The 17,617-nt window shown below is 46.9% G+C and overlaps 1 protein-coding gene across 1 annotated transcript; it reads right to left on the bottom strand.

Moving 5' to 3' along the window:
* Positions 1–1,295: 1,295 nt before the first annotated feature.
* On the bottom strand, positions 1,296–13,104 carry FAM207A (family with sequence similarity 207 member A). Its single transcript, XM_026049939.1, has 4 exons — positions 13,074–13,104; positions 9,012–9,165; positions 4,584–4,652; positions 1,296–1,942 (listed from the first exon to the last, which is right to left on the bottom strand). Exons 1-4 carry the CDS (start codon positions 13,102–13,104, stop codon positions 1,816–1,818), a joined length of 381 nt encoding a protein of 126 aa, XP_025905724.1. The 3' UTR covers positions 1,296–1,815.
* Between the last annotated feature and the right edge of the window lie 4,513 nt (positions 13,105–17,617).

The raw sequence follows: 17,617 nt of genomic DNA, 5'->3' as shown, positions 1-17,617 counted from the left end.
CAGTCGCAACCTTCACAACCCCATCAGATGGAGAAAAAGTCACTCTAATCATGGTCAACACATTCTTACTTGGCAAAAATTTAAGAGGCAACATCCCTCAAACCTCTCATTTTCCCCAGGAACACATTTTCAACAACTAATGAATCTTTGGAGGAAGCCACTAAAAGGGCAATTCAGCTAACAAGTAAAATATGCATGGGGGAGAGATGAACAATTGGTTAAATCTGGCAACCAGGACAGGCTGGCATTGTAGAGTCATTCAGACAGGTGTGCTGGGCTATTTGGACCACTGCTCTGGGCTGCCTTTTGGTCCCAGACTTACTGCAGCAATGGGAGATTCAACTTGGGCAACTAATACAGACCTGCTGAGGGAAGTTCTTGCAGTACTAACCCCAAATTGGAACCTGGCTCCTGTGAAAAACATCTAAATACCTTTTATGGTCAAGTCTACAAAGATCCTACCCCTGAAAGGAGGCCATTTCTCCCAGCCTTCCTGGAGCTTTCTTATTTGTTCATATTTGAACACAGGCTGTGCAAGGATTTCCTTGAGCTCAGCCCCCAAAATTAAACTAACCCAGGCTTTCCTGCCAGACAAGAGCAGGGGGACACTTGGGGACGTGGGCTGAAACAGCCTCTTCCACATAGTTCTGTTTCTGCAAAGGATTCTGCAAAGTGCTGTGCACTTGGGCCAGATCTCCCTCACCAAGAGGCACAACCAAGTGGAAGCTGAGGGTGCTCTGGGAAGCGCAGATGGATAATACAATTGCTGGTCCCAGACTCAACTGCCACTAAGTGAACAGCTGGCCTTACAAAGCAAGCTCTCCCACTTAAGTCTTTAAACTGCTGGGACCTCTAGTCAAACAGGAATTCTGGTCTGACAGCTGGCACTCCACCCCCGGTTTAGTGCCAACTAAACACTGCTAAATACGGCAGCAGTACAAAGAGTTTGAATTTGTTATTAACCATTTCCAGTTCTTTACTCTCTGCTGAGAGCAGGGATGCCTTCAGATGCTTCCTTTAGGGCAAGCCAAGCAGGGAACACAACACAGGCCAGAAGGAATCAGCATCATCTGCTCAAAGCACACGCTTCCAGGGTAGCGGAAAGACAAGTTCAACTTTGACATGAGCTGCAATGATTTCAAGTGTCTTCTGTTGCGTGCTGCAGCAGCAGTCTCCTGATTAATTTTATACAGGTCAGGGAAAAAAAAATAATATTTTTTAAAGTATTTTTTTCAGAATAAAATTGTATTTTAATTTATAGTTACCAAGACAAGACCCAGACAAACTCAGTACGGTGTGAAAGTGCATTTATTCCAAAGCTGTATTTTCATATAAAACAAGGAACAGCAGCATCAACCCTTACACAGATCTACAACGCTCCTCTAGGCTCCAGGGCTTGGGGTCCTGAACAATCTTAACAGAGCACCAGGGCACCTCTTGTCAAGAGTTATCAGCAGAGAGTCAAGGTAGGGGGCAAGAGAACAAAAGAGCAGACACATTGCCAGTGGCAGAATCTAGGAAATCGTGCCTGCTCACAAGGAGGGAGAAGGTGTCAAGACACTTCACAGGAAGCTTAATGTCTGCGCAAAGATCTCTCAGAACCCACTGCTCTCTGCAGGCTGCTTGCCAAGGGGCAGCTGCCTCCATTAGAACTGCATTATTCCTGCAGACAGAAAACAGGACTGTTGGGCTTAATAATCTGCTGGATGGCTTCCAAGCACTGAAGTGGCTGAGAGGCCGTGTTAGTGCTGTGCTCCCCGGGGCCTGGAGCCCCCGCGCTGGCTCCGGCGTGCGCGGTCGCTCCCGGCTGATGCCCTAGAAGGGTTTACCTTCCTCCTCCTGCCTTAGCCTCTTGGAGAGATGCTCACTAATGGCCAGGAGTGGGTTGGCCTTGTACGTGGGATTCGTAATGACCTCGTGAAATCGAGCCATCTCCTCCTCTCTGGGGAGAGAAAAAAAAGACACACAAACACGCAAACAGTGAGTGCCTCGTGCATAAGGAACCGAGCAGGTAGGAACAAAGCTGATACAGCAACGGGTTTCTGTACAGACAGAATTATCCTGGGTGTAAACCTCAAAGAAAACAGTTCAAGAAACAGACTTAATTCACCCAAGGCCAAAGCTTAAATTATTGCCAGCTCCATGGGCTCCAGGCACTTGATCTCATGCCACAAATGCACAGCCAGCCATGTTAGGTCCCACCATCCCTTAGAAAATCTGGAGCTTTCCCATGGTAAATCAGGAACAAGAGACAGTGGGGATCCGGTAAATCTTCTAAGAATGAAAAACATTTAGAGTGCACTAGCACAAAAGCAGATCCTGCATTTAAGAGCTCATCCCTCTGTGCTCCACACAGAGACTTGGTAATCCTGCTTGCAACACTAGTTAGACACCAGGGGAGAAGCATGATAGAACTACCTCTGTATGCGGGGGACACAGCTGGTTGCTGTGGAAATCTTTTCTTAAAAAGCATCAGGGCTATTGCTTCAGGGGAAGAACAAGAACATAGGAGGAGTGTAAATAAATATATGAAAGGCTAGGTTTCACATAAGCCACTTCCACTGTGGCTTCCTCATCTCCTCCACACAGATTCCCAGGTTCAGCACGGCCCAGCCAGCTGCACATCCCCACGTTCTCAGCAGTTCCCAGGGATCAGCAGAGTGCTCCTCGGTCTGCAGCAGGCAGCCCCTGCCTCGCTCCAGGATGTCCCTTCCTTCAGTGCCAGCCTTATCCCTACCAGAGAAATGGAAAAAAAGGCCAAATCTCAAGCTCAGTGTGAGGAAGTGGAGGCAATGGGGGTGAAGGCTGGAGAAACAACTCTCCTACCTGAAGTTCTAGAAAATGAGCTTCATGATCTCTCCTGCTGGGAAGCACAGCTTTCAAACAGCAAGGTTTGTATAGTAGGATACAAGCCAGTACTCAGCACAGGTGGCCAGATGTGTGTAGAGAAGACAGGAGGATTTCCAAGTGATCTCACACCTGCTCGCTGATACAGAAGATGATGGAGCAGTCACCCACTCAGCTCTTAATCTGGAAAGTCCTAAATGAGTATTTCTCACCCAGGAGCTCCACAACAATGGCACACTGGTGGCATGCCAGGCCACGATCCTTGGGCTTCTGCAATGAGCCAGAGGAGACTCATCTGGAAAGGTGGATCTGAGCTGAAGCCGTTGCAGCAAGGACACCTGCCAAATGTGACCAACCGATAAGCTCCTACAATGGAAGTAGGCTCAGAGGAGATGGGGTGAGGTAGCCATGAAGTTCAGGAATAACGCAGGGTGTGATTCATAACCACAACTGTTGCACAGAAAGCTGACTTTAGCTCAACACAGCGGACAGGAGAGTGAGCTTTGTTTTAGATAAGCAGCAGTTGAGTGATCAACTGATATAAATTTTTCTCCCTGAGACAGCTAGAGCCGTCCAGAGAAAAGAGTACACGGGGCCCAGTTCAACACCAAGTATAAAACCTGAACAGCAAAAGAATTTCAAAGAAAGCAAGACTGCTGGGCTCTGACACCAGCTCCACGCACAGGAGGGTATTCACAGGATATTAAGAGAATGCTGGAACCCACAGACTCACTTATTCTCCTCCACACTTGGAACTTAACAGCCTAGAATTGCCAGACAAAACTTTTCAGTGCAGATCACAGAAAGCAAAGACTGCCAGAAGACAGTGCTTAGCTCCAGGAGGGCTGTGCTGACAGGAAGTCAAGTTCTCAATGCCTGCTTGTGTTATAAAATATTTAGTAGGTCATACAGAGGAGCAAAGAGCTCAGCCACACGACTTAATGAACTGCAGAGATGATTCAAAAGCATGCAGTGCTACAAGAAAAGTTGTGGCAGGGGCCAATACAGAGCTGACCCCATGAAGGAAGCAAGGCACGCAAGTTGTGACTCCAGAGGTGATCCAGCAAAGCACTGCAGTTCGTGATGCTTTGCAGGGATTCAGGAGCTCCTTCTCTATACAACCATTCCCAGAAAGTATCAGCTAGAACTAGACGGGCCTGGTGTTGCTGAAAACTGAGTCACAGCTGGATGCTAGCAGCTCCAACTAAGCAATGTGAGAGAGAGGGAAGGCACCATCTATTCGATAACAGCACTGCCTGTGTCTCACAAGGGGATGCAGTACAGGCGCGCTTGCTTGCAGAGTCAGACCTGAAGGGCCTCCAGTTAGGCAGCATTACCTGCATTGCAAGTGTTTCCAGAAGAGCAAAGCACTCATGGGACAATGGGATTTGAAAAAGGTGTCCCCATTAGTGGTGCCATGGGGAACCAGAGTGGCAATCCATCCCCAAGGACAACAATGGTGAGTTGGGACAAGATGATAATTGGTCTGGGCTTCTCTGAAGCCCTAGAGACCATACACAGGAGGCCCAAGCTAGCAATTCATTTTCAAGGAGGCCAAGAAGGTGAATTAAATGAGCAAGTTCCCAAGTCACCCCCAATCAGAAGACTTGGGAGGTGCAGGCATCTCTGAACACATAAAGCTAATCTAAAATACCAGAAAAAAAGTCCAGCAGAAAGACAACATTGAGAAGACCTATGGGAAACAGAGACCAGATACTCTGATAAATGGTACTTACAAAAGCCTGCGTTTCTGAGCCTGTTTCATGAGACAGAAGTCTGTTGGTTCCGCCTTGGCTGTCAGGTGACTGTGAAGAGAAGATACAAAATAAGTGAGTGGTGCTATAGAGGAGAGAAAATTTATCAATAGGTGAGGAGATGGAAAGAGTCCAATGACTCTGAATCTGTCTTTCCAGAAAGTACTGATAATTGCTCTGCACAGAAATGGTCCTGAAAAGCAATTGTTTCCACACCCAGACAACAAGGGAAGCGCATCGCTTTCTGCCACATGCTGACAAGAGTGCAGGAATCAGGACCGCAAAGGCAGCAGGTTAATGCTCTTGAAAAACATAGAATCACTTAACTCTAGAACTGGCCATGAGCTGTCCATGCCTGGATCACTTTCTGCTCGTCACTAACTTCCAGATCTAGGTGACAGTGTTGCCTGGAGAAGAGATCCAGTGAATTTCCCTGCCCCATCAGTCTAGTGTTATCCTTGTCCAGCTCATGCTACAGAGCTCCAGGCTTGGCAGGCCTCAGTTGTAGAGCTCACACAGTCACTCAGTATGGAAGAGGGAGCTGCTGGCCTTGCTGCCAACCAGTTCTGCTTAGGGTCTTGCAGTGGGGCCATTAAAGAAAAAAAAAGTTCCATTTATATTTTAAGGTAATGAATGGCAATATTCCTTTCTGCCTCTGGACAGAGGAGAAGTTAGCTGCAGATCAGTCAGCTAACGGCAAAGCACAACAGAGCTTCAGCTTTGTGAAGCTGAATCTAAAAATTCCCACGAAGCTACAGTAACGAAATGAAGCACAATGTGCAGCTGAGGCACAGGGGCAAGTCCAGATCTGCACTCTCTGTACTCAATTCTTATTTCTGGATAAAGTCCAAGGAGACCAAAGTTTTCATTCCAACCTACATAGGACACTGCACTGGATACCTGTGGTGTCACCCAGAAGATGAGCAGGAGAAGCAATCCTGATCCCAATCAGTTTTCCTCATGGAGGATCGACACAAACCCAAGCCAATCCCTTCAGATCGGATTCACTTTCTGCCCCAGCCCCCAAGCTCCCTGCCAAACCACGGGAATCCCAACGCCGTGGAGGCTGGTTAGCCAGGCAGGGCGGCACAAAGGCTGCTCGGGAGCGGCGGCAGGGCAGGTCAGCGCCCACACGCTGCTCCCGTCGGCCTCTGCCCCTGCCGCAGCCACCCTGGCACTGCCAGGGCTACGGAACCGGCCCGCGAGGCACCGCAAGAGCAGACCAGCAGCTACGGGGGCCTGAGCAGCCCTCCCTCACGCTGCTCTCTCCGCTGGCGTTACACGGTAAAGCAAGAGCGGGAGCCTCTTTACTCACTCTGTGCTCATTAATTATTTGGCACAGGAGCAATTTCCTGGTCACTGCCCCTGTTTGCCTAGATCACTCAGGACAGCATAAAGAAAACCCTTCTGAAGCCAGAGGGCAACTCACAACCACCAGCTTGCTCTAGGACACTCCTTAAGATGCAGGACTGCTTTAAGGCGTCACATCTCATGTCCACTTTTGCTTTTGGGAAGAGTCCCACCATTGTTTCTAGGGACCCGACGCTTCCAAGGGCTTTTCAGTCTCACCCAAGGCCTCTGCCCCACTGGTCTGACAGGTCTGAAAGGCTGTTGTCCAGATTTCCCCTAACAAATTACCGGGACGCTGCCTGCTCACTCAGAGTGTGAATGGTAGCCCTGTTTCATTACACCCTGTTTCATTACACTTCATTGCCTTCATTCATTATAAATCAGAATAAAAACCCCACTGTAATGCTCTCTTACCCAGCAGGAGATCAAATTCCTGGAGAATCTAATCTTTTATTAATACTGCTGACAAATCACCAGAGTATTACCCTTCATTTATGTAATGATTCAAATCCTATAAAAGCCTCCTCTGATTATTTCAAACACTTATGCACACACATTCTCATGCAGTACAGGAAGCCACAAGCCATCAAGAGGATTAGTTGTCCACAGGGGGAAGAGCACTGTAGCTCTTCCATCCCAGCTGCAAGAGAGGCTGGTTTTTGGTTGACATGTCATGGACAATGTCATGTCACGCTCCCACATCAGCTGAAATGATTGCAGGCAGGAGTGGCCAATATCAAATTTCTCAGTCAGAGCAGTGCCACTCCACCCTTTTGTGCCCTAGGTCTCACTAGGCTTTCTAGATATTAGAGCCCTGCAGCCAAAGTGAAAACAGAGCCAGAAGATGAGCTCAATCTTCCAGAAGAGAAGGGCTGCCAGAGTCCCACAGGAAGATGCTGGAGAGACAGAAAGAGCAGTGGAGCTGACAGCACTGCTCGGAGGAAGTGAGGCTAAAAGCTTGTATAAAACCACAGAAAGCTTCCACGTGTCCTGCACATCCACAAAATATATTATAGAAACAGAACACTGACTGTAGTGGGTCAGACGGAAGGACCTTTTTGGCCGGTATGTCCGTGAGGGCAGCCCCGAGCAGGCGGCCAGGGAAGAGCGCAGTGACAGTAGATGTCAGGTCCTCCTGCACAGAGGAGCTGCTCAGAGCCTCCTGGTGCTAGCACTGAACCTGCTAATCACTGTTTTTGTTAGATGCTCCTAATTTTCCTTCTGGAAAAGAAGATGAACTGCTTCCCCTCCATATCACACTTGACTTTATAGACTGTTGCATTCCCAAGCCTCCTTGTCTCCACACCCTTTTGAGGCTGAGGACTGCCCAGCTCACTTAGGTACATGTTGTTGTAGCACATCACCCACTGCAAGGGGGGAAAAAACAGCTATTTGTCCTTTGGCTAAGACAGGGCCCAAAGCTCCATCCAACCAAACTTCAGTGATCTGCAAGACCTGAAACTCTGTGCATTTCTGCTGCCCATTCTCACTGAAAGAGAAGGCAGACTTAGACTTAGTAAATGGCTGCATGAAGAAAAAACGAAAGACTAAATAAACAGAGAGATGCTATTCAAAGAATTAGTAGCCAAGTTACAAAGGGAAATATTTTCCCTTGCTGAGACACAAGTTAGAAACAAGTTTTGTCTGAGGGTAAATTTCTAGAAGCACAAGGAACAGCCAACCCAGCTCAGCCAGATTCTGCAGGTAGACATCTCACTTAGGTCATAGCTTACTTTTGAGGTGTCCAGCAAGCCATAAGAGTTCAGGGTATCTTCAGCCTTGCTCTGCAAGCAAAGAACAGGCTATTTTGCCAGACAGCCTTACACTTGGCTGTTCTCTAATGCAAATACTGCTTATTACAGTTAAGATAAGTTTCTAGCTTCACTCACTACAGAGTGGCTGGAGATGAGGGACAAGCACGTCGAGCTCTCTTGTTCTGCACTGGCAGATGGAAAAGCACCTGCAATACTGACCAGATGGCCATTTAAAAAGAGAAAGCACAAGGGCAATCAGAACCACCTACCCCCAAACCCGGCCAGGATGGCTGAAATCAGCTTTCAGATGATCAAAAGATTAGGAGTATAGATTATACATATATATATATGTATGTATGTATATATATATATATATATATATATATAGTGAGAGAGAGAGAAGTATACACTATATATAGGAATAAAGATTATAGATAGGAGTATAAAGCAAATTCAGTGCAATTTCCAACCAGAGGAGAAAACACATGGTCAGGTACCTAGGGTAGGCTCCTGGCAAGGCCAAAATGACTCTTCTCTTTGAGTAAAATAAATAGAAAGGAAATACCATCTATCTCTTCTTGTCCAAAGCCATGTTCCAAGCCAACAGGGCAAATAAAGAATCTGGCCAAGGATAAAGCTGTGCTCAAAGGTTTCAAACTGTCTCAGCAGAAAGCCTGAAGGTTTGGAAGGACAGAACAGCAGGCTGCAACGTGGCCAGAGGCCCATTTGGGAAGGAAGCCAAAAATCCTAGCAGGCAGCAGCACTCTTCTCAAACCTGGCTCCCCAGGTCCACGTCCCTCTCTTGCACGAGAGCTGTGTGAATTAGGCAAACCCCTCTGCTTTCACTCTTGCAAAATAAGAACCACCTTAGTTTCCCTTGAATGCTTCAGATATGACTTGCTAGAAAAGAAAGGATTTCTCTTATTTTGTCCTCTATTTTTTTTTCCTCCTAAAGGTGACATTCAGGGCATCTTCCATTATAAAATACACTTCAAGTGCAGATTCTCAAGTGAGCAGAGCAGTACTGCACTCTGGATGCTTGTGTGCCAATCCTGCAGCTCCTAAGAGGGTTGGTTGCTCCCAACCTGTCTGCTGCTAAGCTGCATCTGAGGAAACCAGTTCCCCTCTTACCTGCAGGTTCAGAGGGCACATTTAGGCCTTTGCTTATAGCCAGTTAAAAAATATAAAGCTGAGCGTGAGGCCCTGTTCTCCTGACATTGAGCTTCCCTTGCCTGTAGCTACAAACTGAGCTGCAAGACATGCATGAAGGAGAAAGATACATGACTCATCCCCAAACAACACATACCTCTTAGGTGGCTTCTTGTCCCTGGCACCTGTGGTCAAGTCAAAGAGCTCAGGAAGGGCTTCCATTAGTGGCTGCATGTCTCCCACCACAGGTGTTGCTTTCCGCTTCGCTTCAGCTTTCTGCTTCTGCTTGGCCAGCTTCACACTTTCGATTTCTGAGTCAGAAACAGGGCATTAGTGGGGGGAAAGGGAAGTGTTTCCAAGAGATACTCCTTGATCCATGAAATTTCTAAGTTCCAACCTCCCCCTCTGTTTGCCTCTGACCGATGCACACATCTCTACCAGCATTTACAGTAGGAAAGGGCATGCTCAGAATGACGTTGTCCGAGCTGTTTCCATTCCTTGCATTATGGCACATGAGACATTCACTGCTCACAGCAAGACAACACAGGAGGCTGCTAGGAGCCTCCAGCTGACCTCCAGGGTGCACCAATCTGTCCTAAATGCACCAGAATATCACCAGGAACAGCCAGAGCTCAGCATGTTCTCTTTCCTTCTGCCAAGCACCAGGGCTGGAAAGGAGCTTTGTTGCCTTGACACCATTAGGTGTGCCAGAATGGTGGAGGACACGATGGAGAACTCTGCTTCTCCCATGGCATGCTCAGTTACAGCCTCTGCTGACAGCCCTGAACAAACATGCTGTGCCTCTCTTGGAAAACCAGACCCTCTGACCAAGGCCAGCCAGCTTGTCAGCGCTGCGCTGCCTTCCCTGTGGCCATCACCCTTCTCCTCGAGCAGGCACACACCACAGGAGAGCACTCTGAGGGCAAGCTTCAGCTCTAAGCTGGGAACTCCTCTTATGGACATTATGGAGCACAGGGGCAGCAATCATGCTGCCAAATTAGTCAGTGCAGGAAGGACTATGGGTGTCAATGTAACGTAGCCCCAAAAGGAGGCCTGTGATCATCAAAAGTATTTGTGGTGGAAACAGGAAAACATTCAGTGCCTCTCTGCAGACCCACAGACAAGATGTCACCTTGGTCTAATCCTGTTCCATTCAATAAAACAGAGCTCAAATGCATTGGATAACTGGTTGCTCCTTTAATATTTCTTGCCTTGTTCACTCCCCAACTTCAGCTGAGTCAAACGACAACCGTTCTCGATGAACTGCAATTCTTGCTGTACATGGATGTTTGTGACAAATCGGGATTGTAAATGCTTCTCTTCACAGGAATCCCTGCCAAGAACACAGCTTTCTGTTCTGCATCACTTCTTTTTTTGGTCTGGCTTTATGAAGCTGGCTACTTTAGAGCTTTCATAAACATTATGTGCTTAAAATTTTCAGACACCTGATTCTGAGCAAACATCCCAAATTCTTTTCCTATGAGGTCTTTATCCTTGGAGCCACACGATATATATATTTTTAAATGCACATACTTCTAATGTCTAACACATTGCATAACCTTTTTTTCCTGCTCCGGTCTTTCCTGAGATGATTTATTGGAATGGAAGAAATTTCCAAGTTTTGCATTTGCACTACTGGGCTGAACTTTAGTTCCCAGGGCCTTGGCATCCAATGTCAAAAAAGCAGGCCTGGGATAACAAGAAACAACAAACTCCTGGGAAGATTTAGGAAAACAGAGATTTCAAGATAACCATTTCAGTAAAGTTGGGTTCTCTTTTCGGGTGGCAAGGGGAGATGAACAAGCAAATATTGGAAACTCACAGTAAAGAAGAAGTTATATGCATGAGGCAAAAGAATGAGCTTCAGTTTTAACTGTCTGCAGCTCTTTGGTCTCAGTTATGCCTGTGCTGAAGTGCTCAGTGCCACCGAAAAAAGCATCATCTTGGGAAATATGAGTTCATTTTATTTCAGCAGCTAATAATATCAGGTTCTTTACTGATAGGAATATAGGCTCTTTACAGTTAATCAGTTTTTGTCTTGATAAAAAAAAAAAAAGCTGCACACCTGGTACCAACATTTGGTGTTTTTTTTTTTTTTTTTTTTTTTCTCCTTTCCCTCTTATGGGACTTGGCTAAGCCTTAGTGCAGCATTTCCTAGGGGAATGGTGAGATTTGCCAACTGGCTGCAAGTTTAGCAAGAGTACAAAGAGAGCCAGCAAGCAGGTATTTCTGTATCTGTAAAGCATTTCCAATACTCTGTAGAGCATTTCCAATATCTGATATCTTCTTGGACAGATAATTTGGGTTGAAATTTTTTATCTTTGAGTTTTCCCCAAAGCAAAGCCTGTTCATTTCATTTCTATTCACTCCATTTAGTAATTTTAGAGCAAAGAGTGGGGAAAGGAGTCTGTGTTAGAGCCAAAACACGTGGGATCTTGAGAAAGTCTTTACTGTTGCTGTGAAGACATACCTGCAGGAGGGCACGTTTGAGAGCACGAGAGCCTTCTCCTGGATTCTCCTCTATCTTCAACATGAGTGACCTTGAATATGGGAGCAGTAGTGCCACCCAAATCCAGGAGCTTGGCCTCCGTTTCTTGCAGGAAATACAAGGCATGAATTCTGTGTACCCCTTTTTCGTGAATTCACCATCATTAAGATGCTGCTGAGAACAGAGCATCTGCTACCAGTCATGATGAGCAACAGGATATTAGGCTAGGGAAAGCTTAGGAAAGGCCTGCTGGAGCACAACTATGTTCCCACGATAGTATCAAGTACGCACATAGAGAGAACACTTAAGGAGCACTGAAACTGCAGCCAGCAGGCCAGATGTCAGGACTAGCACAATCAACTGTGTGTTGTGCTTCAGTGAGGGCTGAGCATGAATAGCTTGGAAGTTTGGTGTTATAAAGGAAGCTTTCCTTAGCACTCTTTGTGCTAAATTACCGCCTTTTTATGTAAGGGAAGTCAGAGACACCTTCATTGTGATGGGTGAAATCACAAGCTGATGGACTCAAGCTCAGAGATCAATGAGAGCTTGGGAGCAGAGAACATATGGCACAGCAGAAAGATGCACCGCTCCATCCCACATACAGTCTGTCAGCAATTCTGCTAGGGAAAAGGTATTAAGGGAACAGTGTGCCCCAAGAAAACTCCAGGTGGCAAGAGGAATTTTCCTTTACGCCCCCGCTTCGAAATCTTCTAAGGCTCCTTCTGCTGAAAGTGTACAGCTACTAGTTGCAGAGAAGCTGCCACATTCCTTGTTGCACTCAAAGTGACAAAGCCATCTCACCTGCCTTCCAAAGGTCCCCTAGATGAGAGCACCTTTAACTGCTTTGCAGAATGAGGTCCCTCATGTGCACTCCCTGCACTCACTGGTCCCTATGAGGGGATGTCAGTGCAACAAAAGCAAGACTTGAGTTTTTATGTAATTCGGTACACGAGGACAGGTAGTGCATAACTAATACGAAGGCAGGGTGCCTCAGAGTACCACAGCTGAAAGTCTTACCGTGCTGAGCAACTAGAAATGAAAATACAGATGCACTTCCCACAGGAAGCAGGAGCACTTGGGCCATGGGCTGGTTTTGTTTGGCTCTTATTTCACAGCCACTAGACAGTCAGCGCTGTCTGGTCGGTGGGTTCACTGACTCATGGCATATGGGAGAGAGCAGCAGCACAGCTAGACTCCCCAGAGGCTTTCCTTGCCAAGGGCACTCGGCCCCACTGCATTCCCCCAGCTCTGCTCACAGAGATGGGGGATTAGCTGGTGGCTGTGTGGGGCCCGGCTCCAGCCTCTCCTACCCTGCCCACAGCTCTTCAGCAGCCATTTAGCTCATGCTGTGACCGTACAGCTAGCAGAGATTGTACTGCAGCCTTAACAGTACAGGACAACAAGCTAAACCTTGCAGAGGCACAGGGTCTTACCTGGAGGCCATGCAAACGGCTTTATGGAGTCTCTTGTATCCCATGCAGAGGAAGATCAAAAATAGCTTTGTGGCAAAGACTCCATCTGAGCATTAAAAGCCCCCTGGAAACAGGCAAAACCTGAGACTTCTACCTCATGTACTGGGAATAAACCTGAGAAGCATTCAGCCTCCACAGCCTATAACCCTTGCTCTGATACCGCCCAGTACTTCCAGCCACTGTACACGCCTCATTTAGAAATCCAGAAGAGTCATCCAGCAAGATACATGTGATACAGTTGTTTTTCAGGACTACTTACTCTGTAGCCATCTTTCTTTCCTCAGTTTCATTTTTTCTTTTTTTGAAAGAATTGTTTTCTCTTCTATACCTAGAAGGGGAGAAAAAAAGAAAAAGATGTTAAGAAAACAGAGCCTAGCTACTGCATACAACTTCCGTGTCAAACATTTCATAAAGATAACACTGCAAAGCCCATAAAATTTTGTTCAGGCTTTTCCAGTTTTGAATTTGTCAGTATGGCAGATAGGCTGCATTTCAATCCCGAGCTGAACAAATCCAAACTGGCTCCCTGTCAACAGAGAAATAAGAAATAAGGAACAAGATTAGATTAGTGGCAGCAGCATGGGTCCTGCTTTCTCAGGCTAAGGAGTTGTTCTTGAGAGCCACTTTTCAAGAGAACTTTCCTTCCAGTCTGTTACATTCCTATGGGAACCTGGCCTGAACAGACTGACATTTTCTTCTGAAAACTAGTCGCAAGTGAGGAACACTCTCTAAACATCTATGTGAAAAGATGAGTAGCCACAGTGATCTGAACTAGGCCTAGTCTGACTTCCCTTTTGAGGTTGTGTGAAATCAGGAAAAATCCAGGTAAATGGCATCCATACAGAGCGGTCAGTTATTAGATAGTTTGTAAATAAAGGCTAGCACCAACTAAACACTGATTTCACTACTTGGAAACCAGTTGTGATATCCAATACCAAAGCAAATAAAGACACAAATATTTTTACTGGAGATTTCATTACAGACACTGTAAAATTTTATCTTATCTTTGGTGTTTTTAAAAAATGAGGGAAAAAAGACAGACTTCAGTCTCTGAAAATGTCTTGGGAATATTGCTCCAAGAATGTTAATACAGGACAAATCTCCCTAAACACTGCTCCTCTCACCTTAGGCTATTCTTAAGCATGGCAAAGCAGAAATACCCTTTTTTCTCCCCTTTCAAACAGAAATCAAACAGGATAAAGGAATTCAACACAACTCGGAAAACTGTTGGCTGCAGACAACATCTCTGAAGCTTCAGATCTTTCAGGATGATTTAAATAAAAGCTGGTGCATAATTTAATCACTTCAATGTCTTAAGATCGAAACAAGCCTGCTTAGGGCAGGGGGTCTTTTTCATAACACTAAGGACAACAAAAAGTTTTGAATTTCCAGAGGACAAGGAGGATGATGGTGGAGTTGTCATCATCTCTTATTCCAGAAAATAAAAATTAAAAATTCTACTCATTTTAAGCCAATTTCTGCCCCAGGCAGGATACACTCTGTGGAGACCCAGGCAAAGGAGAGCAGGAACAAGCAGGGCAAGGCCCCACAGCTGCAGCTCCAACCCTCCTGCTCCCCCCAAATCAGCTCCTCACAACCCTGTATCCCCCTCTCCCCAACATCCCAAATCCCACGACTTTGCTGCAAGGATGTGGGACACGGAGCAAGGATGTGGGACACAGAGAGGCCAAAACACAGGGCACAGCCCCATGGGCTCCGAGCAACAGCCCGGGCCAGCAACTTTCCCTCTTTCTGGCTTACACTGAGTGTTTCCAGCTTTCAGGGATGATGCTGGTGGTGCTGGTGGGGGGTGTCTCCCCTCTTTGTCTGAAAACATGTTCATTGCTTCATTGGGAAAACAGCGCCTGGCATGATTTGCTAATGAAAAAAATAAAATAAAGTCCTCGGCCAGCTGGCCAGCTCTAGCAATAACATCAATTCCGATATTTATTTTTTTCCAAACAGCAGCAGAATATTTAAGGAAACGTGAAAGCTGCTTTCTTGGCGAGAGCCCAAGGGCGGCGCGGCGGGAAGACGGACAAGACGGACACCCCGGCAGCGGGGCCTTAAGCTGCAGCTTAGCAGGCAGCGCGGGGGGCAGGGCCGCTCGGGAAGGCGGCGGGATGGGCAGACCCACGGTCTGCAGGGGAACAAGTCCCATGGGGGCAATATGAACCTTCAAGATGTGTCTGGGGCTTTAGCACAGGGATGATCAAGTTGATGCGTGCAGGACAACTGTCAAAAATACTAAAGTTAATTCAAAGGCCCCAACGCCAGTGACTGCTGAGCAGCGCCTAAGCTAACCTCCAAAGGCACCTGTGTGGAATGGGCTGCTGCGGAGGTGCCCGTCAGGGCTTCGGCATCCCACACACATACACAGCCAGCAGACGCCTGGCATTAGGTGAGCAAGACTTGGAGGAAAGTCCTCCAATCCATCCCACACACAAAAAAAAAAAAAAAAGCTTCAGAGAAGCCATCAACCAGAGAAGACACCCTTGCTCCCATCACAGCCCATCATCTTCCATCAAGATACCCCATCACAACAGAGATGCAAAGCAGCCCATTTCTGCCCTTCTGCACCAAACTCTGCAAGTCAGAGCCACACAAGAGTCACACGGCCCCTTCTACAGACATTTTCAATTTTACATCCCTCCCTGCCCATGAGGAGGATTTGCACTCGCTAGAAGTTGCCAAGTTGCATTTGGCAACGTCCCCTTCATGCACAGCATGCCAAGGCCGCTGGAGACTCGCGGGCGAGCGCTTCGCACGCAGGAGGCAGCTTCAGTTAGTTAATTAACAGCATGCGCCGTCCCAAGGTGGTCTTTATTTTTATTTAGCTCACAAGCACCTCTGAGATCAAAGGCAGACAGCAGCTCTGCTTTATTTTTTTTCCTGTGAACTCAGGAGGGCTCGGGTCCCCCCTGCCAGCGTCTGCACGTGGAACTGAAGTACCACTTGCCTTTGAAACCTTGCTCACAGGGAAGAGGGGTAGCAAAGCCCTCACGCCTTAGCTCCAGCAATTCAGATCCTGTAAACTCGACAATTATTCCTGTTAGCAAGGATGTGTTTATTTTCTCTGATCTGTGCGGTACAAAACATCTTAAACACAAACAGATTAGAAAGGGAAAAAGCAGACTTTCTGCTCCTACATCAAATGCTTGTTACTACTCGTGACAGTTCTCAGAACCCAGCTTTTGAGGCAGACAAGTAGAATTTCTCCGTGTTTCTTCCTTCAGTTCAAAATGGTTGTATGAGTCTTTTGGTAAAGGACTGCAGTCATAGGCTTTATATATATATGCATGTATATAGATAATATTTATGATTATATATACACCTACATCCATATATATGCATCAATCTAAAGTATATTTGTGTGTACATATAGATATATAAATAAATATATCCTACCTTAAAAGGATATCGATTTTAGCACTTCCAGGCGTGCAGGAGAAGCCTTGCTCAACCAAGACACTAGGTTAAAGCCTTAATACTCTAGACTTCCCTCAGTCATAAGATACCATTTTTAAACTGGGCTGCACAGTCAAAAGGGCCAAAAACATGGACTTTACACTGGAAGAGCTCCAGCACCTGCAAAGACTCTGCCACAAGCACAAACATTGGTCATAAATCTGCTCCTGCATCATGCTGTGCTGTAGAAGAGGAGGATGCTCTAACACCAGACATCTACTTGCCCTGTCTCCTCGTCCCAAGCCTCCTTTTGGTCAGAACTATTAAATGTATCATGTGGTGTTTGAGTCGTATTCCCAGCAGGCTGGTGATACACAGCAGTGCGGGTGTTGCTGCTTGAAACACGCTATTTTGGCAAAGCAGGGTGCCATATAAATTGCAGTTAAACAACAACAGATGTGTTATTTTTAGCCTTGGTTGTATAATAGGAAGGGGAAAAAAGCAGCCTGTGCCTACAGCTGTGCAATGCTGAATTCACTAAGGAAATGCAAGGAATATACTGAACAGCAAACATTTTTTTTCCTCTTAAATTACACAGAGAGTCATTTGTAAATTGTCTCAGACCATTTTGCACTGAAAGGAATGGGGAAGTAGGAAATCACGGCTGAGTTTCCCCTAGCCCCTTGCAGGACCTGACAGGTGCCGATGCAGGAATCCCAAAGGTACCCGTTTCCTCTTGGAAAAGAGCTCACGGATGACACAAGCTGTGCAGAAGACCAGCCAAGACATCCTCCAGCACAGTGGTGCCTGCCAGAGCAGGTGCCCACGGGAGTCAAGGAGCTTATTGGGCTCATCCACACTCCCCACCTAAAAGCCCAGCTCTCCTGCTCCTCAGCCCTGAAGGCAAGGCTGCAGAAGTGTCCTTGGAGCCAGGATCGTGTGGGACTATCGGGAGCTGGGCCTGGAGATGGCAAGGCCAGGATTTGGGGCTGGTATCGTGGCTCTCTTTGCCTTGCTCCCAGCAGCAGCCTGGTAGCCTGAGCCTGGTGCACAGGGACCGCAGCCAGGCTTCACCCGCTCCAAGCCCTGCTGCTCCGGGTAGGCTTGGACACCAGTGCTGGAAGAGAAGGTGACAGCCCCTGCTGGCCTGCTGGGACAGGGCAGCTTGCACCATGGATACGGCATTTGCTTTTCTATTCAGAAGCAAGCCTCGTTTTTAATAGCATTTAACCATTCCTCCTGCACAAAAATAGCTCCTCCTTCCCCTAACAAAGAATTAAAACGGGATATCCATTCTCCCCGACTCACGAATTACCCAGTTATTTAAAAAGGAGCACCCTGCCAAGCCCAGCTCCACCACCAGAGACCCAGAGGAGCAGCGTGACTCGTGTCCTC

The sequence above is a fragment of the Nothoprocta perdicaria genome, unplaced genomic scaffold (assembly GCF_003342845.1).
Source record: "Nothoprocta perdicaria isolate Ctin4 unplaced genomic scaffold, notPer1 scaffold_11, whole genome shotgun sequence".
Classification (NCBI taxonomy): domain Eukaryota; kingdom Metazoa; phylum Chordata; class Aves; order Tinamiformes; family Tinamidae; genus Nothoprocta; species Nothoprocta perdicaria.
The sequence above is the reverse complement of the archived record's forward strand: the minus strand, read 5'-3'. Positions and strand labels throughout refer to the sequence as shown.